Raw genomic sequence first — 26511 nt, forward strand, 5'->3', positions numbered from 1 at the left:
CATGTGACATTTATTGTCAATCAGTGTTGCTTCCTAAGTGGACAGTTTGATTTCACAGAAGTGTGATTGACTTGGAGTTACATTGTGTTGTTTAAGTGTTCCCTTTATTTTTTTGAGCAGTGTATATATATATTATATTTACCCAAAAAATATATGGGGGATTGGAAATGATGCAGACAATTACATTGATGGAAGCAATATTCTTTCCACAATACTAAGCTGATCCACCCCTAAAAAAAATAAATCAATCACTCACTCAAATGTATTTATTAAGCCCTTTTTACATCAGCCGATGTCACAAAGTGCTGTACAGAAAGCCAGCCGAAAACAGCAAGCAATGCAGATGTAGAAGCACGGTGGCTAGGAAAAACTCCCTAGAAAGGCCAGAACCTAGGAAGAAACCTAGAGAGGAACCAGGCTCTGACCCACTCCACTACAGCCCCGTAGATGTGAATGGGGGCGTTCGGCCCTGTTTTTCCTGTGGTCCACAATCATCTCCTTTGTCTTGCTCAAGTTGAGGGAGAGGTTGTTTGTCAAGGTAAGAAACTAAAGCTAATATTATGTAATGACGTAATACCATGGGATTTCTGTCAATAGTTGTCTGCAAAGTAAAGCATACCTGGTTGTTCCTGTAGTGTCAAATGGTATTGCAACAGTAAATATCATGCCATTTGTCTTACAGAATGAAGAGGTTTGATTCGTGGGAAGAGTGCATGAATCTGAGAAGTGAAGGTAAAGATTGGTACACAACACATGGTTAACATATTGTTTTAGGTGCATTTTATGTTTACAAAAGTGTCAGCTTCAACTGACAGTGCTCACAATTATCAACAAACTTATCGTTCTCATGACATTCCATTATTCAATTTCAGTTGATATTCTATGACAATTATATTATGAAGAATGTTTGTCACTGTACACACATTAATATTCTTCTCCTTGGTCCAGCCCATGACGAATGTCCACAGTCAGTGAAGAAGCTGAATCATCAGCTTCTGAGGAGTCAAAGACAGACGGCTTGGTGTGCTGTAGCCTGGTCAGAGATCTGTTTGTGCTGTCAACTCCTATGGTCATTGGCTAGGTGTGCTGGGGAGTAATGCCCCACAGAGGCTGTCTGATTAGCCCATAGGGCTCCTGCATGTGCTGCTTGTGTTGCTTGTGTAATACGTGTTAATGAAGGGCAACATATTTACTGTATGTGGTAGCTCTTCCGCCCTGGTGACGAGGGTTCCATCCCCAGCTTCTCCACTCTTATTTTCTCTTCTTCCTGTAATTAGATATGTGTTCTAACTATTGTTGTGGTAATGACTTTCTTGAATGACAACAACAAACAGACTGGGTCTTAATGACTTGATTCCATGATGGGAAACTCCTGTTATATGTAGATAACCAATACACTATAACCCCATTCTGTGTGTTCTAGGCTCTGCGGTACCCTTACTTCCAGGTGGGCCAGGTGCCGGGGCCTCGGCCCGGGACTGAGTTACGCAAGGCCACAGTGAGGATTCAATCCCGAGGCTCATCAAAGCCCAAAGCTGAACTGCAGTCCTCGGTTCAAACGTCCCAGGGCCACCACCCCAAAGCCCCCAGCAGACACCACCATACCCCCCAACAGCCCCTCCAGTAGACCCCCCAACAGCCCCTCCACCAGACCCACCCAACAGCCCCTCCACCAGACCCCCCAACAGCCCCTCCACCAGGCCCCCCAACAGCCCCTCCAGTAGACCCCCCCCAACAGCAGACCCCCCAACAGGCCCCCACACCACTCCTGTAGATCCCCCCCCCCCCCCCCCCAACAACCCCTCCACCATGCCCCCCAACAGCCCCTCCAGTAGACCCCCCCAACAGTAATTGTAACATAACACAGTATCCCTCATAAATCTAACTCAAAGAGAGATCTGTGTATCTATTTGGATTCGGACATGACTGGACTCTATGACCTATGAAATGTCCCATTCTGTGAGCTTGTGTGGCCCAACACTTTGTGGCTGAGCCGTTGTTGCTTCTGGACGTTTCCACTTCACAATAACAGCACTTATAGTTGACCGGGGCATATCTAGCAGGACATAAACTTGACGAACTGACTTGTTGGAAAGGTGATAGCCTATGACGGTGCCACGTTGAAAGTCTGACTATGGATTTTATACACCTTTCCCCAGAGCTGTGCCTCGACACAATCCTGTCTGAGCTCTACGGACAATTCCTTCAACCTCATGGCTTGATTTTTGCTCTGACATGCACTGTCAACTGTAGAACCTTAAATAGACAGGTGTGTGCCTTTCCAAATCATGTCCAGTCAATTGAATTTACCACAGGTGGTCTCCAAACAAGTTGTACAAGCATCAAGGATGATCAATGGAAACAGAATGCACCTGAGCTCAATTTCAAGACTCTTAGTAAAGGGTCTGAATACTTACGTAAATAAGATATTTATGTTTTTGATTTTTAATGCATTAGCAATAATTTGCTTCGTCATTATGGGGTAGTGTGTAAATTGAGGGAGAAAAAATATAATTTAAATCAATTTTAGAATAAGGCTGTAACGTAATAAAATGTGGAAAAAGTCCAGGGTTCTGAATACTTTCTGAATGCACTGTACATTAACATTCATCTACATGACATTAAAGAGAGCCATTTTGATGCAATGAAAGTGAGTGGATGTTCTGCCATGGATGTCTGTCTCAGAGTTACTTTGAGGCTGGAAAGAACACACTATGGGCCAATTTCCCAGGATACTGATTAAGTCTAGTCCTGAACCAAAAAGCACTTTCAACAGAAATTCCCCAATGTGCATGCTTTTTAGTCCTGGACTAGGCTGAATCTGTGTCCAGAAAATTGTCCCTATAGAAGGGGTCCTGTAACTATGGTATAGTAAATTCAGCACATGGATCACTCTGATCTTTTTTTCTTTTCAGATTATGATGGCCTCAAATGAAAAGGCCAGAGCTACTCAGATCTGTGGAAAACCTATAGCAACCAGACTAGAGGTCCACCTACACAGCGAGTCTATGGGAGGGTAGACTTGGCATCCAAGTACGGAATCGCTAGTGCACCAAGAGAAGCTATAAATCCAACTCGCAGGTTTAGCCAGTCTGATCTGCACTAAGAAGGAAACTGTTTTGTAGCTCTGAACTTCACTGCCCTCAGTGCATGTACTTCTGAAAGGCCTCCAATGTATTATTCCAACAAAGTAACATGTACAGGGATGTTCAAGGAGAGACATTTCTATACCTTCTATACATGTTTTTATACTGGCATCATTTGGGTGATGTATATGAACACAAGACATATGCCAGGACAGATCCCTCTAACGTCACCAGAAGAGGACCGTAACCATCTATTGTAATTGCTGATTGACAGGCTGATGTGTTTGCTCTAAAACAGTGGTTCTTAAAAAAAAAAGAAATTCAGCTCAAGACCCAAGAAAATTTCAACTTGTCAATCCTCCCATCACTCAAATCGTCCTCCAATGACCCAAATTAAGAAGAAATAAATGTGTAATTATAGATGTATTCTCATCATTTTACGACCCACCTCTCGCATGTCCAGGGCCCACTTTGGGTCCGACCAATACTTTAAGAAACACTGCTCTAAAGTATCCCTCATAGACAATCACGTCCAGAAACCGTTGGATGCCGACATCTGGCATGCCTCTTGCAATTAGTTTATGATAATATTAGATTTTTTGTGAATTTTATATTCTAGATTTTTATAATGTAATTATATTCTGTTTCTATTATTTTTAAGTGTTTTGTTTACATTACTAAACTCAAAGGACATTTTATTAGGAAATTCTTCCTAAAACTGTAATTGTTAAAGGTTTATTGCTCATATATCCAGAGTTGTCATTTACTGCATCAGTGGCTAAGGCAGCATTGACTTCAGTTATTATGTATGATGGCAGTCTACGCTTATATAAAGGTAAATAAATAAACACTGGCCATCTTATAAACCTTATACACAACTTCATGGTTCATTTATATCTTGTAACGTAATGACAATCTGCGTAACAATATGAACAAAAATGCATGACAGTCCTTGTTATTTTATAAATCATTGTTCAATTATACCTTTTTCCAAAATAACATCCACATATATCACTGATATTCTTCATGAACGATATAAGACCGTAGAAAAGCACGAGAGGATAGTGATTTAAACGTCAGTGTCTGTGAAAGTCTTCTTCATTTCAGTGCATTATGACTCCTAGGGCTTCTGCAGCAGCATTCCAACACCCAGCTTCCCCACCATAAGTAGACTACACAAGGTAGAGACAAAAATAACACGTTAAGTAATCTCATACCGCATCGTCCTCATACCCATTTCCTAGTCCTGAAACAACAACAAAAAAAGAAGGGAGTTGATTGGCTACCTTGCTGATGCCGTCATTCCAGCAGGCATCATCTTCCTGGAAGCGTAGAATCTCTTTCCCATCACACCTGCCAGGGCTCCTGATGTGACTGTGTGATACAGGGGGAATTGACTCAATACAGTAGGTCTACTGTAAAACTAATTATCATGAGTAGCTAGAAATCAGTTAGTAGTGATCAAGAGAGGTCTGGGCGATGAGACATATGTATGCATACTTGGTTAGGGTGTCTAAATGTGACAGAAACTGTACTTTTAACAGAGATACATTCACAAAACAGTGAGGGACTACACCAGAGGTTTACTAACCTAGAGACACCCAAATATTTGTAGGATCTTGCGATATCTGGTAGGCACCAACCCCAGCTAGGCTGCCGAAGAGAAGACCTGCCGCCAAGGAGGGGACACTGCCTGGAGACACCAAAAGATGTACAGGGGAGAGTGGAAACCGTGTTACCAGTTCATTGTCACAAGACTGGAAATATGATGCAATGCATTAGACTCGAAAGCTATTTCCTCTATTCAATTGAGTTAACATGACGGCACAATAATAAACGTACGTGCCTTGACATAGCCCATCACTCCTCCGGATGCAATGAGTGCTGCATACCCATATCCAACCCAATCAGTCATTCTAGAACACGTAACGAAGGAAACAGGGAGAATGTTAGGCTACTATCGCCTTTTGCCAAACCCACTGCAGAAGAATTGGCAGTGGACATGTGGTGACAATACACATGTAGCAAGTCATTAATTAACTCAAGATGTGCCTGTTAAATATGTTAGATGGCTACGTTTGTTGTTTCGCAAAAATGTAGCTAACTGCTAAGCTGAGGTGTATTGATTACGCCGATTCTGTTGCAAGAAGTTGCGTCGCATTAGTGGAAACCCAGACTGTTCTCAGGGCAGACCTGGTTGTGGCTAGATACCATACATGACCAAAAGTATGTGGACACCTGCTTGTCGAACATCTCATGCCAAAATGAGATTAATATGGAGTTAGTCCCCCCTTTGCTACTATAACAACCTCCACTCCTTTGGGAAAGTTTTCCACTAGATGTTGGAACATTGCTGCGGGGACTTCCTTCCATTCAGCCACAAGAGCATTAGTGAGGTCGGGCACTGATGTTGGGAGATTAGGCCTGGCTCGCAGTCGGCGTTCCAATTAATCTCAAATTCATCCCAAACTGCCAGATGGTGAAGCATGATTCATTACTCCAGAGAACGCATTCCACTACTCCAGAGTCCAATGGAGTCCACTCCAGCTGACGCTTGGCATTGCACATGGTGATCTTAGGCTTGTGTGCGGCTGCTCGGCCATGGAAACCCATTTCATGAAGTTCCCGACGAACAGTTCTTGTGCTGACATTGCTTACAGAGGCAGTTTGGAACTCATGTGGCCTACCACTTCGCGGCTGAGACGTTGTTTCTCCTAAACGTTTCTACTACTTCACAATAAGAGCACTTACAATTGACCGGGGCAGCTCTAGTTGGGCAGAAATTTGACGAACTGACTTGTTGGAAAGGTGGCATCCTATGACGGTGCCCAATTGAAAGTCACTGAGCTTTTCAGTAAGGCCATTCTACTGTCAGTGTTTGTCTATGGAGATTGCATGGCTGTGTGCCCGATTTTATACACCTGTCAGCAACGTTTGTTGCTGAAATAACCTAATCCACTAATTTGAAGTGGCGTCCACATACACAAAATATGCAAAAGTATGTTTGAGTCACGTCAGGGACAATTTTAGCTTATCCTAACTTTAACCTAATTATCCTAACCTTCCACGTTCATTCTCCTAACCTGTTACGAAAAGTAACAGACCTGCCCTGAGAACTGTCTTGGTTTCCACTAATGCGTTAAATGTCTTGCAACGAAAACAAAAGTTTCTATTGGACAAAATCAGGTAGGTTCCCTCCCCATTTCGTTTGCTTCAGTTTGGTTCTTAAACGGTTTCCCTTGCAAGACATAATGAATACACCCCTGTTCACTTAGAAACAATATAGCTTGCCAGAAGACACCACCCTACCGTTATGCTTGTTTACCCTGAGCTGCACTGGGAACGGAACGCAATCATGGTTACATTAAAACACATTGGAGCTGGCACGAGATATGTGTCAGAAAACGTACCTCAACGCAGGGATGGGATATACCACTGTACTCAATTTTACCTTTATCCACACTGTTCCATCGAGAAGATTGAAAAACTGCTAGTTTTCCGGAAAACTGCCCTTTTTGTCCTCATGCTACATAGCAGTAGCCACCTCAGCCGTTTTGTATTGGCAGTGTCAGCCAATCAGCTCCTTTGTTGTTCAACACCACGTTCCATAACAACTGCGGTGGCTAACGCTAGCTAGCATGAGGACAAAGTGCAGTTTTCTTGGAAAACTTGAAGTATTTACAATTTCTATATGCAGCAGTGTGGATAAAAGTACATTTTGGAGTAGAGTGGCATATCCCATCCGTACATTGAAGTACATTTCCCAACTCATATCTCATGCAGGCCCCACCGTGTCTTAATGGAACCAGGATCCAAGACCCCCACTGCAGCTCAGTGTAAACAAGCGTGACGGTAGGGTCACTATCTTCTGGTAACAGCGTAGCCTGTTCCAGCTAAATTCCTCAGTGGAACACTGTAGTTAATTGCCCCCAACGTTGCTACAATGTTTCTCTTTTTAAAATATATATTATATTCCATTTTCTTCAGTACATTGTAATGTATCGGTTGGGAAACAAGTTAGATAGTAAATCAATCCCACAAAAGTGCAAGTCAGAGGGCAACATAGCAAACCTAGCAGTTTATGACAACAGTGCCCATTGAGTCAATGGAGTTGCCCATGTGTGCGATCGGCATTCATTTATAAGGCAGATAGCTATATTGTCAAGCTTAGGAAACCTTTGGATGAATAGTAAAAACACAAGCTTGTGTACAACCTTGCTCCTTTTGGCGTATCGTAGTAATGACGCGTTGCCAAAGACCCCACGGGAAGTGAAGTTTTTCTCCACATGGCAGACAGCATAACGTAATTAGTCTGGAACACTCTGGACCTCATATCCCATGTACCCCCAATTATAACGTTTTACGAAGTGACACTATCAAAAATAATTGACAAAAGCTCTGTTCAAGTGTCTACAATAAATGTATAAAAACATGCAATTAAAGCACATATACAAGGGGAAACCTAATATTTTAAAGGCCTGTAATTAATTGATGAAATACAGTGAATGTATTGTGACACTACATCGCGTAGCCTATTTATTTAATTGCAATGAATTACTTTTCAGAATATTGGCCTAATGCAGACAGTAATATCCGCAAAAAGTGATACACTTAATATGAGTTGAATTTGAGTGTTTGTAAGGTGTTTTAGACATATGTTCAGAATGGATCACTATGGTAACCACAAGGCCTACTGACAAAACAGAATATGGCTAATAAATGCCCAGTGCCTCGTTTCCCAGTTGCGATGTAACTAAAGCATCACGTTGATCGTACCAGATGCATCGTTATTTACGAGCCAAATTTGTGAGTGTTTCCGAAACCAACAGGTAGAGAGAACAGTGTGAAGGTAGAGTACAGAATTGGCACTGGCCCTGGAACTGAGCCTGTATATAGCTTACTTACTTTCTTGTGTTCTTCTTATTTCTATTTCTCGTGTTTTTGTTCTACTTTACTTTTTTTAATGATACTACTGATATTGATTACTGCATTGTTTGGGGGCCCTAAGTAATATTTGGTTTGGGGACCTCCCACACAGCAAAACATTTTAGTGACCCCCCCCCCATCAAGATTTCTGCAATTCTACCTATTTTGCCATGGGGCAGAGAGACATGTTGGCAGTTTTAAAGCTAATTTCCTGCAGTTCTACACATTTTGTAATGACTTATGCCATGTTAATATGATATCTGAGTGGCAATGACTAACAAAAATCAATGGCGGCCCCCTGGAGGTTAAAGCCCCTGGGATGTGCCCTGCGTGCCCGGTCGGTATTCGGCTATGATTACTCCAAGTTTAGATATCTGGCTAGACTAACTACCAATCTAAAGATTGTTAGCTGACATGTCTAATTGAGTGACTGTCAGTGACATAACAAGATAAAAACTGCTGATACAGAACCAAATTGTCACATGCACAAGTACAGTGAAATGCATTATCAATCAATCAATCAATCAATCAATCAATCAATCAATCAATCAATCAATCAATCAATCAATCAATCAAATGTATTTATAAAGCCCTTTTTACATCAGCTGATGTCACAAAGTGCTGTACGTTTCTGTACCAGCCTAAAATCCCAAACAGCAAGCAATGCAGATGTAGAATTTGTAAGTCGCTCTGGATAAGAGCGTCTGCTAAATGACTTAAATGTAAAATGTAAATGTAGAAGCACGGGGGCTAGGAAAAACTCCCTAGAAAGGCCAGAACCTAGGAAGAAACCTAGAGAGGAACCAGGCTCTGATGGGTGGCCAGTCCTCATCTGGCTGTGCCGGGTGGCCAGTCCTCTTCTGGCTGTGCCGGGTGGAGATTATAACAGAACATGGCCAAGATGTTCAAACGTTCATAGATGACCTGCTGGGTCAGATAATAATCACAGTGGTTGTAGAGGATGCAACAGGTCAGCACCTCAGGAGTAAATGTCAGTTGGCTTTTCATAGCCGATCATTCAGAGTTAGAGACATCAGGTGCGGTAGAGAGAGGGTCCAAAACAGCAAGTCCGGGACACGGTAGCACGTCCAGTGAACAGGTCAGGGTTCCATAGCCGCAGGCAGAGCAGTTGAAACTGGAGCAGCAGCATGACCAGGTGGACTGGGGACGGTAAGGAGTCATCAGGCCAGGTAATCCTGAGGCATGGTCCTAGGGCTCATGTCTTCCGTGAGAATTGAGAGAGAGAGAGAGAGAGAGAGAGAGAGGTATATAGTGGGCATGACCCCGAAAAACTCAGTCTGGATCATGCCCACTAGCGGCAAGTAATGCATTTCACTGTACTTGTGCATGTGACAATTAAACTTGAAAACGTATAAAGCTGCATTTACAGGGTCAGCCCAATTCTGAGAATTTTCCCAATAATTGGTCTTTTGACCAATCACATAATATCTTTTCACATCAGCTCTTTTTCACAGTTGATCTGATTGGTCAAAATACCAATTAGTGAGAAAAATATATAGAATAATTGAGCTGCCTGTGTAAACACAGACTTACAGGTTTCATGTTCAAATGTGCTGAATAGCAGTCATGCTGTATTCTTCTTCTTAGGCTGACCTCTGACAATGGCTTGGTGTTTATAGTTTCCAATTTCTAGATTCAGCTTGTTATAAAATTAAGCTTGACAAAATGTTACAAATACATATTTCAAATATCAGACCACATTTTCTCCTATTCATTACCCAAATAAAACATGTATCATCCTATGATAATGCCCATTAACACAAAACACCTATACATTGTTTTATAATGATATCATGTGAGGTAAGGCAGGAAAGAAGCCTATATCGATGCACTTTTCATTGATGTGGGAAGGTTTTTAAAAGCCATGTTACTAACGCTCTGGGAAACACCTCGACTACTAAAGATGCATCATAAGATGTCTCTAACGTTGATCTTAACGCTACCAAGGGTCTGGGAAACGGCGCCTTGGTGAATCGACTACAGTAGGCCCTACAGCCAAGTGGAAAATCGTTTGTGTTTGCATTGTACAGTAAATGGAATGCCTTTAAATTGTATAATTTCTGCCAAAAGATGGCGCAAGAAGATCAATTAAGGTATATAGCTGCCGACGTCTGTGTTCAGATCGTATATGTCTGGGATCCATAAATAGGAATACTGGGCCAAATCTGAGATTATTATCATTATGAAGGGTTTTAGGATGAGACGAAATGGTACATTAAAAATATATATGTTTAATTCGAGTATAGGGAATAATTAAAGCGTATTCTTGATATAAAGGTAATTTTGTCTTATAGTCTATTTCATTAAACTAAATGATCATTGCAGTGAAGTGCTCTGCGCTGACCTGGTAGGCTTTGGGCGTACTATTTCTTACTGGAATTCCCTTTGCACACAATACATTTGGTTTCAAATACCGTTGAATTGGAAACTCTGGCTTTCTGCGGTGCTCTTCTTTCTCTTAGCGCTTGATGGCGCAAGACCACAATTTATTATTGTGGAGATCGTCATTTGAGAATAACGATTGTTTCATCACTCGAAACACATAGGGTAAGTACACATCTATAACTCTAGAGTTCATAACATTATGTGAGAGGCCTCTTCATAGATTTTCTTGGTTAAATTTGAAGCACATGAGGGCAGGAATATAATATTGGCTAATTTTGTGTAAAATGTTTTACTCCTTATTTATAGTGCTTCAAACAATTTGATTCTTATTTACGTAGCTATAAGCCAGATTCATCACGCCTTCTTGTACGATAATAAATAAAGTTATGTGCCAAGGTTTGGGTAAATAAGAATTACGCACGAAATATGAATTAACCACATTAAACACATTCTATGACATGTCATGTTGTGAAGTAGATTATATCTTTATCATTGGACTGTTCATTCAGTAAACATCTGAAATACAACAACTACTGACGATGATGATAATGATAATACATTTTTGTTGTTATTGGCAAGACGCATTACATGCGCATTACCCTTACTAAATTGTGAGATATATCAATGCCCAAAAAGTGCAACCAGTCGTTTCAGTATCGTTGCCTATTAAGCATCTAGCACGGTTTTATGGTGCTTAACGGAAATTGTGCCGGGGGCTCGTGGTAGGGGTGCTAACGGTTGAAACCAAGCCTTAGACAAACAGGTTGGATATTAACATGGAAACTTATCCTGGCCAGAACTCACTCAGCACACTTGCAGCGTTCCTGTGCACAGTATCCCAATACACCTTTCTGCTCTGAAATATATTTTAATTGTTCTATTTCATCTGTACTCCTGCCTGTACTTCTATTCTTCTCAAATCGATTGTCTTTGAAGTGAAACTTTAATATTCCCTCAAACATGTATAGAATACAAGGTTGTAGACAGTTGCCAATGACAGACTATAACACAACAGTCAAATGAAGTGTGCAAGTTAAATAAAAAATATATAATCTAAAATATTTGAGTGTTTGCGTTAAAAATTGTGTGAGTATCTATTTCAAACTGAGCTATGTTTTCTTAGGAAAAGTATGTTCAAAAGTAAAGGGCTGTTGTTTATGCTATATAGGCCTAGCTCACTGTTGAATTTGACATGGCATAATTGTTATTTTGGTTTATTTATCATAATTATATCAACTAAATAACACACCATTGTTCAAGCCATATATCTGTCCATTCTGCAATTGACAGTGCAACGCTACCATGTTGTTGACCACAACATGCATAGAGTCGACATTAATTAAAAGAAAATACGTTTATAACCTCAGCGCGCGCACGTGTTGTTCTTTTTGTTGTTGTTGGTGTGCCTGGTGAAGATGAGTTCATCCCGAGGAGTTTACATAAGTATGAAATAAACAGATGATAAATAAACTGTGACCCCAATGCACGTAAGTGGATCTGGTAGATTGTGTATAAGTGATGATGTTACAGTAACCATCAGATTTTTATCCTGATACAGTTTCATTTTGAATGTGAATATATATTTTACAACCAACTGACAGAGCCAACTTATTGACATGTTGTAATTCAATAAGATTTTTCATTTAGTTTAGTATTTATACATGTAAAAATGGTAAAATGCCATTCAAGTTATATTGTTGACCTCGCTGAGTAGGCCTATCCACAACAGTTAACCCATATAAAACAAGTTGCTGCTGTACCCTTTTCTCCCTGTTCAGTGCAGTGAGACCCACATGCAAATTCACGTAAGACCATTACCTCGACTTCAGGTAGATTTACACACACCGGTCCATTGCGCATGCGCCACCAGGTGGCCCACACGGTTTTTATGGCCAGGTGAGTAATCTCGTTCAGCACAGGTAAAAGCTCAAATTGTTTTAGAGACCGAAGGCTCAATGAGATTACACGACATGCAAGCTACCATATCAGGACAGATTGAAAAAAAAATTACGTCGATATTTGGCAAAATGGGAGATTGGCAGGTATGTGTTGTTTATTTCAAGACAAAGGTGTTATAATACGTGTGCGTACTACAGGAGTTTAAGGTAATATGTCGAATTTATGGACACTATTGGGAAATACATTCGCCATAAACGATTGATTGCCTTGTAGAAAAGTAGCACTATCTTTAGCCTAAATATAAATAAAGTTATATTCTATAGGTATTGTTTAAATTATTTTCACTTGTACAGTGTTAGTTTTCATCAAACGTTAATAATGTCCCATTTACCCCTGATTAACAATAGCGTATTGGCTATTGTGCTAACTTTGGGAAAGTCTGTTTAACATGATGCATAGTACGTAGGCTATACCGCTCAAGCAATTTAAGAATATAGAAACCCGTCCCTTATAAAGAAGCAAAGAATAGCCTATATGGAATGTGTGAACAGTAAACATCTATTTGAAAGAACCGTGCTCACACATTTTGTTTTGCTTTGGGTTTTTTTTTAAAAGTGTGAATACAATCATTTAACATAGCACAGTCTTACATAATATACTCCAAGTGTTCATTTTATATGTTAGTTCGTCTCTGCGATGGTAAATAACCAACACTTGAAATCACGTATACTAAAATGATATCTCTCCTAGGAGTTGTGGTTCTTGTCATCTCAAAGTTCGAAAGAAATCTATCCGATCGATGTATTACTGTGTATGTTGGCCTGGTGAAAGGGTTTTTAAATAATAATTCAATGTAGATTTTAAAACAGAACGTTCTAACGCGGTGAAAATGAGGTCGGTAACACAAGCATGGTGAGATTTAGTTTTCACTCTCCGAAAGAACACCACCTCTAAAATCAACACCGCAGCACACAGACACACATACACATCCCACGATTTCTAAGGCACTTTTACCTAGACGATAGTTGTCATTGTGAGCTAGTTTCATGGGTCCTCTCTCTAATAACAACTGGTTATAAAGGTACCCCACCAAAAAATGGTAATCTGGAATTGTCGACCTGGTTCTTGACCCGAAACCCCTGGTGCTCAACTTCGCCGGCGACGGGACTGAGACTAAATACTTTAGACCCTCATTCACATTAAACTAGCTGTTTTGTTGTGTTAATTATTTACATTCCAAAAACGGCGCTCTTCCATGTCGTCAATGGAGCTGTATAGCTACTTTAGAGTGTTCCCTCTTTTACATGACAGTGACAGAATAGCTTCTCATTGTCTAAATACATCTAAAACAACAGTTTACGAAAACCAGGTATTAAGAGAATAGTAGAGAGAGAGAGTATTTGGCCTAAGTGTGGCACGCTCTTCAGGGCAAGTTGAAGATACAGACACCGATTATACCATAGCTTAGGCCATGTGTGTGTGTGATGATGTAAGTTGTTTTTATGAAGTTGTTTCATAAAACATTCTCATGAAACAACGTCTGCTAAAACGGAATATGCAAGAAAAGTAAAGCAAATTAATATAAGATATAACACGTATTATCCAATTATTAGTTTGATCATATCCATCATAATAATGAACGTTCACACTTCTGCCTAGGTGCAGGGTTTGTTCTTGCCCTTTTGTCATATTTAATGCTTACGCTCAGTTCGTGCTGTATATTGTCATTGAATGTGGGAGAAGTAAATACATGTGTCGTCTCTCTCCAGTTTTACCTGTGTTGTCCATTGATGTTGGGCAGATGGAATCAAGGGGCTGCTGATATGCTAATGAGGGAATGCGAATGTTAGTACAGTGGTGCGCGAGCCTTTTACTTCCACCATTAGAGGGAGATCTCAGAGCGCAGACAGCCAAGTTCACCTCGAATACTTTCAGCTGGAGCACAATTCACTGTGTAAAACAAGGAGAGGCGCTCTCAAGATCCACCACAACCCATGAAAATGCTTTGGAAATTAACTGACAATATAAAATATGAAGATTACGAGGTAAGAGGCTCATATTTGATTTATTGCAGTTTTCATGTCATTAATGGCGTGCAGTTTTATTTGTATTTCGTCAAAATCTGGAATTGTTTTGACATTTGTCTGGAAACATTTAATTCAACTGAAGGATATAAAGCTGCATACTGGTTTATTTCATATGTTCGATATGTTTCAATTTTGATATGGACTCATTACAGTTTTTATTGTGTAAAAATATACATTTTACAGTTTCAATATTTATAGCGCAAATATTGTAATAAATATCATCATCATCATAACAGTCATATTAATAATCATAATCATACATTTTCAAAGCAAGGAAGAAGATTAATACTTGTCAAACATGATGCACAGGCAATAATAGAGACACGTAGGTTTATATCATTTTTAACGAAATTGTGTAAAATAGGATTTATCTAAAATCATTGCTGAACAATGAGTCAAATGTAGGCCTATACATATAATGTAAGATAATGTACATAGGTAATACATTTAGGGAGACATACTCAACATGTATTTGCTAACTATCATCGAAAAGGTATGTTTAAAATAATGTGTTTAAATGTAGTATAAATTATGGGATGCCTATCCCTAGTATTCTTATGAAAGAAGTCGGTGCATTTCAAGCCCTTGGCTCGTACACAGGCTGAGTGGTTGTTATTATAGCACACACAGAAAGTTTAGCAGTCATATCAGGCAGTTGTTTAGGAGCGGTGAAGCCAGTTGAACATATTTTTGCTCGGGTCTGGAGAAGGAATATAGTCTCGTCAAGAGCAGGGAAGAAACGCTGGGCTTGAATTTGTGATTCTCTCAAACCCAGTTTAATTTACGGGTAACATACCTGTTTCTGTTAATATAAATCAGTGTTAACTACACGGTGTTTTCATAATGAGGACTCTTTCGCTGTTTTGTCAAAACGGTCGCGTGCAAATAGGTTAGTAGGGGAAGTAAATTTCATAAGCGTGTGAGGTGCGTATCCGTATGAGAACTTTGTAATATATTTGTTCCGAGTTAAAGTTATCTTGGATGGCGTAGTTTGAAGTCGAATAACCCAGGATTCATTCATTGGAGATATTCGGGAAGGGCCATGGAACGCGAGGCGTCGGAATCTGGATTGGAAAACAAAGGCGAGCAGACAACCGCCCTCTGAACAGTACAAATGTGCCAGCCGAGATGCCCTCAGCGTTTGCTGGATTTTAACACGAATCAGAGGTGCACATTGTTTCTTTCCATGGGTCTTCCTCTCTCTCTCTGGTCACCCCTTCATTCTGTCTTTCTTTCACTTTTGTTTGCCCTCGAACCTTTTAAACCCCTCCCCCCTCTCTCTCTGATTCGTCAGACGCAAGAGAATCTCCCTCTTTTTGTCTCCCGCTCTCTCTCCCCTCCTCACTCACTCCCTCTTTCTCTCCTCATCTCTGATTAGATATACTGATTCCTCATTCAATGGACGTCATTTAGTGCAGACTCTGCCTTGAGTTGGTTCCTTGCTTCACGCTCGATTTCCGACCATTCTACCCTTATTAAGAATTCGTGTAGCCTAATATTAATAGTCATGAATATCTGCTATTAGGAGTCCAAGGGAAGAAGCAGCTCTTTGCTAATAGAGCTCAAGCGAAGGGACAGCAGTGATAGAGCCAGACGACGGAACACGGATACAAGAAACTTTAAACATAAATCCGCAAGACCAAACACTGCATTTTAGAATCGAATGAAGGATAGTGGGAATTTAACCAAATTCTGATGGATTATCGTTCTTCGCTGATGCTTATCTGAACATTGGGCTACGTGATAGTGTTGTTGCTGGCTTTATTTTGTTTGCTCGTAAATTTTCGTTGATTTGTCAACGTTTTTATTTAGAAAAATATCTTTTGAATCGCTCGAAAATCTTCACAGATGTTAGTGCACAGTTTTTCCGCGATGGTAAGTTGGACTCCTTGGCAAAGACTGAAATAGGCCTTATACTTCATGCTGCATTCAGACTCCGATTATTGCATTTTTTTTTTAAATCAAATTATTTTGCTAAGATAGCATACAGACAATTTAAGCCAAACAAATACGGATGCAACATTGCTCTCACATTTTACATCAGTATCGAAATATTCCAACTGTGGGCCTATTCATTTATTTATTTTTCAAAAACGGTCAAATACGAATGTATTATTGGCCTACAGTAATTATCACTGTTATTATTGTTATCGTTAGTATTACTATCATTATTATTAGGCTATTATTCATCCGTTCAACAGGGATCTGATTTAATTCAATATTGCCCATAGTTTATTTAATTTCAACCAACAAATTTGGATACACACGCAATAGTCCTGATGGTCCATAAAAGTCCCTGTGGAAACGGGTAAAATGGAGGGTTGGTGTATAGGTTTAATTTCTCCGATTCCTTTTTTCTGCAGGATCGTCACGACGGTACCAGCAATGGGACAGCCAGACTACCTCAGCTGGGAGGCGTGGGCCAGTCTCCGTATAGTGCTCCTCCGCTCTCCCATACCCCAAACTCCGACTTCCAGCCACCGTACTTTCCCCCACCCTACCAGCCCATCTACTCCCAGTCTCAGGACCCCTACTCGCACGTCAACGACCCCTACTCCCTCAACTCCCTGCATGCTCAGCCGCAGCCACAGCACCCTGGCTGGCCGGGCCAGAGGCAGAGTCAAGAGAGCAGTTTGCTGCACCAGCACCGCGGCTTGCCCCATCAGCTCTGTAGAGAGTATCGGAGAGAAGTGCTCCTGCCGTCGGGCCACGGACTCGATACGGGACTCTCAGATTCTATCCCAATCCATGGAATACATCACTCTTTAGAAGATGTTCAGGTAATTCAGCATTATTTGGTAATTATATTATTATTACTATTACATTATTACTTTCACATTATTGATATTATAATCATAATAATTGTTGTTATTATTATTTTATAATTACGATTTAGAAATGATTATTTCACGCGTAGCCTTCTATTAAAGTTTGCTGCTGTAAATTGGCAGCTCTGTATTAAATGTTAAGGCCTACATTTTATGACTCAATTTTATAAATGCAGAAATAGCAAAAGATTATGTCAGTAATTGAATTTAATTGACAGAGGCCTTTTTATATGAATGTATCAACCGCAATTTGATTTTACAAACGCCTTCGAGTCAAACATGTTATACAAGCCTACTTGCATGGATTATTCAGTCTATATTTTCGAGCTGTGTTTGCACGTTATTAGCCTTATTACAGATAATTTGTTTACCCCCTCCCTCCACTGAAAATATACATGGTGTTATAAATAACACTTACCCTAAACTAAACAGATCTAAACTGCAGCTCTGAGGACTATAATTTGATCTCAAACCCCTCTCACAAAATGGATGGGATACCACGATTCATATACCCTGTCATTTTTTGACGCGATTCTGGATGTCCTCCCTTCATATTTAATTGAATTGTGCTCATTGAAAAGACTCGTTCAAGTCCGGATACGAGCGGGGGTCTGTGAGCTATAATAATACAACAGTCCACTCGGGAGTTTTACACATTAACTGAGCACCATGTTTTAGATGAAGTTCCATCGCTCAGCGGATAATACGAAGAAATCGAATAAGTAAAGGGTCTATCTATAGTCAGGAAGCATTTAGTTTTTTTGAAAACAAAGGCCTAATCTCTAATTAGCGTGCACGGCTTGTAATACCACCGTTATTCCTAATATAATTAATAGTTATTCGTAAGTAGCCAATCTGTGGATGGAATCAGGTCACGATTATGAGGCGTTATTTAAGTCTGGTGTGCACGACGCACCCTGCCCAACAGCAATAGACAATAACCCTCCCCCTTTACTGAAAATAATAACAGGTAACCTATAGCCCCCCCATATTGTCTGATTGTGGGCTACACGCCAGCCTTTTGCAAACAGCATGACATGTAAGATTAATTCCACTGTATTCTTTATTAAATAGTGTTTGTGCATCTGTGTGTTGCAGCATATTGAGGATCAAGGAATTCACATCCCAGACCAGACTGTAATTAAAAAAGGTAAGCAATTTCCTTCGAGATGCCATGCCTGTTTGCACAAGCGGAACACCACACCAGTCCACCACTCTACTCCGGAGCTCGGTGCGGTAGCTAAGGCTTCACTGAACCAAATGGATTAATGCGCAGTGTTTTTTAATACGTGAGCTCGAGTGCATCAAACTAACTGCACATGTTTAATCAATGAAGGCCAGTGTCAGCATTTCAAAGTAGTCAGATGCGAATATGCCCTATATAGGTTATGCTGTATACTATAGGTTTTAATGTGTTGCATCATTTTCGCTCGATATCGTATATAGGCCTATAGACTACCCACGGTCCACGTCATTTCAACCCAAAAAATCTATGCGATGATGTCAACGTGGAAAACTGATTGGATTTGAAAAAAGTAATCAACATAAGATGTAATCAACATAAGATATATATTATATGTGTCTTTTTTTTACTCAACTTTTAACCTAAATCCATTTACTTTTTTATGTTGATTTCACGTTGAATTCACCTTAGATGACAACGCAACCAAATGTAAATCAAAACTAGATGTTGAAGTCACGTCTGTGTCCAGTGAGTAGTTCTCTTTGCACTTCAGGAGCAAATCTAACATGACAGTTGTTAATGCTGTATGTATTCAGTATCAAGATGATACCACATCCTGCATCAAGGTGGAACAAATCTCAACCTGCAAAAATAGGCAAGGTCTCTAAACCATTTATAGAGTCCAATTCCATCAATGTTTTACATAGCTGCGGTTGTTTGTGGAATAATGCGTTCAGGGTTGCATTATATAGATGGGCCTAGCATTATTGCGTGTGAATTTAATTATTTTCTCCTATACTGTAAGACAATTTCGGGCGTCTGAGACCTACTTCATGGTCAGGTTGAACGTTACTTCTCTCGCCATGTAGAGTCTTTTGTCAAGTCAAATTAGATGCGCTGAGGATGAATCTTGAGAGATGCTCTTTCCGCGTCAGCATGATAATTGCTTCTTATATTAGTAATCTCAAGAGTTCGTTTAGCTTCTATTGTCTCTATTAGCCTCCCCTGAGCTCTTAATGTCACAAGTGATCTATCCAAAAGGCTAGTCCCTTTGTCTCCGGTTCCTGCACACAAAACGGTAAACCCTGCAAAGAGAAATGACACGCGCGAATGTATTTTTGAGGGGGACCATGGATATTTGAAAATCAGCTTCTCTCAGCGTGATGTGTGTGTGGTGTGTATTGTACAATTGCAACATAGAGAGTGCGCGTGTGTCTGCAGAAATGTGCCATGTTTCAGAGGTCAAATGTAATATATAGCCAGCCCTAAACAAATATAGGGTCTATAGGCCTATACCAAAGCCTTAAAATACGATCAAATTGTTTTTAGCAATGGTTAGCCCTTTGTGCAGAGGCCTAATAACACCAACAAGAAAACAATACATATATTATTATTCATATTATTATTAGGCCTGTTTATATAATATGTTATGATTCGTGTTAATATTATCATTATGATTTGGCCTGTCATAGCCTACCCTATACGCAATGTTTGAATTTTGTGTAAACCTCTACACCCACACTCCGTTTGATATTAATCTCATATGGTTAAGGGTCTATATTGAATGAGATTCACTGAACTTGGTCTTTGTGTTCCCTAGGTCCAGTTTCTTTATCCAAGAACAACAATGTCTCCACCATTGGGATAAATAAGGACGGTCTTTTTGGCGGTGTGGTAAACCCCAACGAAGTGTTCTGCTCTGTTCCGGGTCGATTGTCTCTGCTTAGCTCCACATCAAAGTACAAGGTCACGGTGGCGGAAGTGCAGAGACGACTTTCGCCGCCTGAGTGCCTCAACGCGTCACTGCTGGGCGGGGTGCTGAGAAGGTGAGCCGGACTTTAATGTCTCTCCTCATTTTTTATCCCACGAATAATTAAAATCGACCAAGCGTGACACCTCCTGCATTTAAAACAGCCCGAACGGCAGACTGTTAAATTCCATATTAACTTTACGCACACACTGAATTTGTTTTCTCGCAATGTAGCCCACAAATGAATGTAGGACTGTTGGCCTTACCCTCAACCCTGTAACACATGTTTCAGCACATCACATAGGCCTACACCAAAAGTAAACTACTGTAATGTTCGGTCTATTGATTCTAAGCTAGACGCAAAGCCAGTATTTTGGCTGTATATTGTGTATTTACTCAAATAAAGCCGTTTCAGTGAGTTGACATATTGACACGCAAACTGGCCTATAGACACCGATATATAGTTACAGAAGCACATGAAAGAAACACGATGCCAAATAGATAGTTATCTCTTTGATTAAATAATATTCATTCAACGCTTTTTGGATCAGATAGTGTGTCCAATTGAGGGTTGAAGAAATATTGAACATGCCATTTTATAAATTAGCCTATTCATGCAACCTATTTTTACTGTCTTGTCACAGAGCCAAGTCTAAGAATGGCGGAAGGTCCCTCAGAGAGAAATTGGATAAAATTGGATTAAATCTACCTGCAGGTAGACGCAAGGCTGCAAACGTTACCCTGCTGACGTCACTAGTTGAAGGTAAGTTGCATTGTAAATGATCTGAATTCCGGTTCCGGTAGCAGGTGCTTTTGAACGGTTTCAGGGGGAACATTTGAAATCAGTACGTTAGTGTAATTTGGGCCGACCAATAATGCATGAAGGATATCTGTGTATTTTTGAGAGAGATAATGATGGTAATTATTCTAGAGGCTTTACGCAACATTGGCCTGTGTATTTAGCCTACCTGTGTGCAATCCTCTCTTTGTAAAAGTGCATGGGCCTAAGGCTAGGCTACTACATTGTGAGGTAGGACTCGGTTAGCCTTGCTGGCCTAGTTTGTGCCAGATGAATTAGGCTCGCTGTTGAAGCCGGGTTATGGGCATTTGCTTATTTATTGTCTAGCGGGAGTGTGGAGCTGTTTCACCTCTGGCAGAAGTGGATCGATTGATTTATTATATTGATTTATTTTAGTGGCTTGTTATCATGATCATTGTTAGAAGGCGTTTATTATTATTAAGCTAGTACCAGTAGGCCTAGGCTACTACTAGGCTACTACTAGGCTACTACTAGGCTACAGCTACTGGTGTTGGTCTACTATTATTTACACTGGGCTCGTTCTTTCTCTGTGATGGAAGTGGAACTGACCTATGGAGGAACTATATGTTGTGAGCCTATTAAATAATATAAATGAGTCATTTACGGTGTATTGTGATGATGGCATTGGCTATTGAATAAAGAAATGTTGCTTGCAAAGTTGAACCGTTATTATTCAACGTGGTGGTATTTGGTGAGCTGTGGGTTTTAAAGGTGAAAGCATGGGATGGTTCATTGGTTCCTCTTAATCATTACAGCCGAAGACTGAATGCAATATTCATTGTGCTTCATTGAAATTTGGTGCTGTATGGTAATGAGGCTGAACAAATGTATGATTCTTTGCGATAAGGGAGGGGGTGAGGGGGGTGAAGGCTCTCGGTTATTTAGTGAAGAGACTATGCTTTTTTTCTGAAGTGCTGTTATTGTATATGATCCGCTCCATTTTATGGAAACGACAAAGGAGTTTACTGGACTTGAGCTTTGACGATAATTGGCGCGCATGCGTTCTTCTGGAGTTGAGATTTATGTCAGGAAGCCCCGCAGTAAAAACCCAACTGTTTCAGGAAATTAAAACCAAAATCAACAAAAAAGGCAGACCTCAATGGAATGAACCTATAATTCTCAAAGCTAAAGTATGTCGGAGCGAGATTTACGTATATAGCCTTTTAAAATTGCTTTCCTATGTTGTATTATCTGCTGGACTTTCAATAATGTTTAGGGATGGCTAATCGATGTCATGGTGTTGTACATGAGGCTATTTGTAATATTTTTGTAGTGTTTCCCTGATAGTGAACTCTTCTCTCAAAAGGACGTATGGTGCCTGACTTGTATTCATAACATTTCATTTTGTTCCATAATGTGAAAGAAGAAACGCTACAGGTGATATATAGCCTACTGCTTTAGACATGGATACGGAAATAAGGCCTTCTCTTTGGACGAAGACGTTCATTAGATTAATCATCTGTTAAGTGGAAGTGTTAATTGGTCTATATTTGATGTCACCAATTCAGAGCAATATATTATACACTCAATCCATTATTTCCTTCTTAGGCGAAGCAGTGCATCTTGCCAGAGATTTTGGTTATGTATGCGAGACTGAGTTTCCAGCCAAGGCAGTAGCTGAATATACAAACCGACAGCATTCCGACCCAAACGAACACGTCCAAAGAAAAAACATGTTATTGGCAACGAAGTAAGTGTTATGTTATCACATTTCGTATGTCCCCCCAAAAATGTTTTCAAGTCATTCTCATGTTTACATCGACAGTGTTTGCAAACACAAACTCAAATGGATGGTCGTTTGTTGTAGGCTTTTTAATAGGTTTTTCATGGATTTCAGAAGTGTTACATTTATGTCATTGCTATTTGGGTTACATTGTAGTATTTTTTTATCCACTAATTAATTGCATTCTGAATGAATGTGACACATTACAACTGACCAACAAAAATTATTGGATAAAAATGAATCGACTAAAGTCAAATTATTGTAGCTTCTAATGCGCCGGATAAGTCACCACCCGATGTTATGCACGCGACAAAATGCTCAAATGAACAAACACTTTTGGAATTCCACCCTGTCAACTAACTGAATTTAAAATCCCAACTCTCTTTTTCATTTGATTCATGCCAAACATGTTTACAATTGTGCGTGAGCATGAAATAAAACACGTGGACGAATCGGCCTATATTAGCCTTTCCAAACTGGAGTGTACTGTGTCATTGGTCGGTCGATTGAGCAGGCCACATCCACACGCAACCATTTTGTTTGCTGTGATTGCGTTTGCATTGACACATAGCTGGTTCTACGCCAACATAACCTTTCCCCACTGCATTAAAACATTTTGACACTACAGTAGGCCTATCACACGTAGCCTATAGCCTACGTCACTTTGAGCAAATATGCCATAGGCCACACTAATGTTGTGCTAACAACTATATAAAGTCTATCAAATTAATATAATTTTTGGCCAACTCTTTTACACTGAATTTATATTAGGGGCAGACTGGAATTATGATTGTAATTAACACATATATTGTCTCCCCTTTTAGGCAAATATGCAAAGAATTCACAGACCTGCTTTCCCAGGACCGTACTCCCTTGGGGAATTCTCGACCACAACCTATTCTTGAGCCAGGGATTCAGAGTTGCTTGACCCATTTCAGTCTCATTTCTCACGGATTCGGGACCCCGGCCATGTGCGCGGCCCTCACCGCTCTTCAGAACTATCTGACCGAGGCGATTAAAGCCATGGACAAAATGTACCTGAACAACAACAGTCACTCAGACAGCGGCACTAAAGGCGGAGACAAAGACGAGAAGCACAGAAAGTGATTCCCACCTGAAAGCCCAATATAAATATTATAAATACATATAGATACTATTGATCAAGTAAACGGGCCACTTCCTGATCTCGCAATGATTTTACATGTTTGTTTTTACTACCATTACACTTTGGATTTTCGGAAAGCGACGTGCAAGATGCCCACCATAATTAATGAGAAAAAAATTGCTGAAAGGCGCAAAGAAACAGCTCCAGAGAGAGAAAGGTCTTTGCCACATGGAGGACTTTTTATGTAGGCCTGCTCCCTCTTCTTATGAGCTGCAAGGGACTGAAATCCAGCGACCATTATATCTCAATTTACGATTGTAACCGTATGACAAAAAGAAGCTAAAAGAGGATGAATTCTTATCAGTATTGTGAATAATAAACTTTGAAAAATCCACATTTACATGTCATGACTTCAGTTGCAGACTCTCACTCCAAATGACCAACTTGAACTTTCAACACGATTCACGGTTATATAAGGGAATCTGTGTTCATGTATGTATATATTTATTTATCTGTAATTTAATGGGAATTGTAAATATGGTGCGTCTGTTGAAACTTATTTTTTATTTATCTGTTGCCTCCTGTTTTAGTGGGTTTAAATATTCGGTTAGTTCTTCATGTGGTTTTATGGTTCTTAGAAAACAGAAGTTTGGGGTATTTTTTTTCTCTGGGATATTTCAATTCAGCCCTCTTGTAGCATGTTGAGGCGACATTGAAGCAAGTGAACAAATGTAATAGAAATAAACCTCAATTTTTCTCTCTATCATCCTTATTCTATTCCGTTTTTTTGGTTGTTGAAAAGAGCATACGCGATATCCTGATAAGAACTCTTTTGTGTTTCTACTTTCTTGTTTTTATACAAGATTTGATGTGTTGTGCCAATCAGAATACGTCTCACCTCTTGTTCTTCCCTTGAAGCACCATAAAAGCAATAAATGGATATTGTCTTTAGATTCTTTTTTTTTATGTTCGAAGAAATTCAAAACATTTGGGACCACCTGATATCTTGTATGTCCAAATTGGAGGCGGTTTTAGCTGTATTGTATAGACCTCTGCTGGCAATAGTTCCCATGCCTGTCAATGTATTATAGTCCTTTGTTGCCCAGAAAAAAATAAATATTTGATACGCTTCATGTCGATTTGTATTCATATCTTTTAATTTTTTTATTCAGTGGTTCATATACGCCCGGGTGTATTTTTGTTCTTGGTATTTTTTTTTTTATTCAGCCCGGTTACAGTAATTGCGTTTAACTGTCCCCTGACAATTGCTCCTTGAAATAAGCAGCTGAACCCATTGTTTCCCTCAAGTAGGCTATAGTAAAAAAAAAAAAACACATATACTTTCAACTCATAGTTCATAGCACAGGATCATTCAAAACCGCAGCGGAGCTTTTTACCGTGCCAAATGACACAGAAAACAATGAATAGATTGGTGTTTGATGCGTGTGTGAAACGCCAGCCCTCAAGCGAAACCGTTGTTTAAAATCAGTGAGATGTACACGGCTGTGTTGAAGGTTATTACACTTGCCATTCCCTAACACTCAGTTTTTTTGTTTGTTTTAAGATATGCATCAAATATTTTTTTACTACTAGGCTGTCTGTAATTATTGGTGTTGTTTGACAGCGTTCAGTTGGAAGATAACTTATTTCAACTGCATTACGATAATTGATATGGCAAATAAGTCGGAATGTGGATATGTGTTATATTTGGTCACATCTCTACCGTATAGCCCATAGGCTTCGTTTAAGTCATATCCATGCAGATGATCACGTGTGCTACTGCTAATACACCAGATGTAGCCTTGTTTTACGTGCAAAAAGGCCATGGGAACATTGCATTACATAACCTAATTCAAATTGAGTTTGGATTGTGTATTGATGGCATGCACCTCGAAATCAATATAGTGATGCATGGAGCGGAGTCTGTGGACGTATATGAAGATGCTGTCTGTGCTCTAGAGCTCTTTTTCACTGTCACGTTCTAGTCTAGAGCGTTCTAGCTTCGTCTTCTCTTTCTCTAACCCAGACAGTCTGTTTTCAAATAAGGTGAATGGAGCCTAACTGTACACGTCCTTGGCATAATTGCGATGCAGTGCAGTGGCAGGTGAAGCGAGGCATGGTCTGTCAGGGCTGTTTTTGTTGGCTGCATCTCAGATTGTGTGTGGGATCCTAACCCCAGGCACAATAGCTCAGTCATAAAGAGGAATACCCGGCTGCTCCTTCCGTAGAAAAATAGTCACAAGGAAAACAATCCTATGCTTATTTATGCATTTGTATTAGGAAGCCCCTTACGTTTGTCATTAATGCTAATGTTATTTAATAAATGAAAACAGTTTTTGAGAGCGAAACGAAAGCATTATAGCATAAATATCTATCACAATGGCTGCTGTCGAAAGCTGTAGGCCATAGGCCTGCCTATCAAGGCATGATACAGGAAATGCCATTGCCCCCATTTCTTTAAAAAAAAGTGTTAAGTTAAAAAAAAATGTATATATTTATTTCGTTTGTTTACGTTGATACAAACATGTCATTTACATAGGCCTATACGTTTTAACACAAATGCTGCCATAATTTGATCATAAACAGGTAGAACTAGTTTTACATAATGCCTTACAGCTAAAGTAATTTACAACAACGAAGAGGCCTGCACATTTTACAGGCAGTCAGCAATACCCAACTGAATTTGTCTAATTCAATC

The 26511-nt window shown here is 39.9% G+C and overlaps 2 protein-coding genes across 9 annotated transcripts; one reads left to right on the forward strand and one right to left on the reverse strand.

The window, feature by feature from the left end:
• Window positions 1-3807: 3807 nt before the first annotated feature.
• Window positions 3808-13478, reverse strand: LOC106579635 (transmembrane protein 14C). 3 transcript variants are annotated; one of them, XM_082965996.1, is made up of 5 exons: window positions 13408-13478; window positions 4929-5002; window positions 4678-4779; window positions 4373-4460; window positions 3808-4258 (listed from the first exon to the last, which is right to left on the reverse strand). In XM_082965996.1, the coding sequence occupies exons 2-5, from the start codon at window positions 4999-5001 to the stop codon at window positions 4207-4209; spliced, it is 315 nt and encodes a 104-aa protein (XP_082822122.1). In that variant the 5' UTR covers window position 5002; window positions 13408-13478; the 3' UTR covers window positions 3808-4206. The 3 variants fall into 3 exon arrangements, with proteins under 3 accessions (XP_082822122.1, XP_014015206.3, XP_014015208.1); XM_014159731.3 differs by lacking the exon at window positions 13408-13478 and adding an exon at window positions 7301-7423; XM_014159733.3 differs by lacking the exon at window positions 13408-13478 and adding an exon at window positions 6538-6848.
• ap2a (Transcription factor AP-2 alpha) lies at window positions 12339-24946 on the forward strand. Of its 6 annotated transcripts, none has more exons than XM_014159688.3 (7): window positions 12339-12460; window positions 16768-17202; window positions 18331-18382; window positions 20016-20241; window positions 20810-20928; window positions 22534-22675; window positions 23533-24946. In XM_014159688.3, the coding sequence occupies exons 1-7, from the start codon at window positions 12374-12376 to the stop codon at window positions 23813-23815; spliced, it is 1344 nt and encodes a 447-aa protein (XP_014015163.1). In that variant the 5' UTR covers window positions 12339-12373; the 3' UTR covers window positions 23816-24946. The 6 variants fall into 6 exon arrangements, with proteins under 6 accessions (XP_014015163.1, XP_014015164.1, XP_014015165.1 ...); XM_014159689.3 differs by having other exon boundaries at window positions 16768-17184; XM_014159690.3 differs by lacking the exon at window positions 12339-12460 and adding an exon at window positions 14091-14362.
• Window positions 24947-26511: the final 1565 nt, after the last annotated feature.

This window comes from Salmo salar, chromosome 19 (assembly GCF_965601325.2).
Source record: "Salmo salar chromosome 19, fSalSal1, whole genome shotgun sequence".
Classification (NCBI taxonomy): domain Eukaryota; kingdom Metazoa; phylum Chordata; class Actinopteri; order Salmoniformes; family Salmonidae; genus Salmo; species Salmo salar.

Coding starts and splice junctions, on each gene's coding strand:
- LOC106579635 (XM_014159731.3), bottom strand. CDS start 7,419: ATGAGGTCCAGAGTGTTCCAGACTAATTACGTTATGCTGTCTGCCATG. Junction 4,780..4,928: donor GATGGGCTATGTCAAGGCAC/GTACGTTTATTA, acceptor TGGTGTCTCCAG/GCAGTGTCCCCTCCTTGGCG. Junction 4,259..4,372: donor GGAATGACGGCATCAGCAAG/GTAGCCAATCAA, acceptor TACCTTGTGTAG/TCTACTTATGGTGGGGAAGC.
- ap2a (XM_014159688.3), top strand. CDS start 12,374: ATGAGATTACACGACATGCAAGCTACCATATCAGGACAGATTGAAAAA. Junction 12,461..16,767: donor GCAAAATGGGAGATTGGCAG/GTATGTGTTGTT, acceptor TTTTTTCTGCAG/GATCGTCACGACGGTACCAG. Junction 20,242..20,809: donor CTGGGCGGGGTGCTGAGAAG/GTGAGCCGGACT, acceptor GTCTTGTCACAG/AGCCAAGTCTAAGAATGGCG.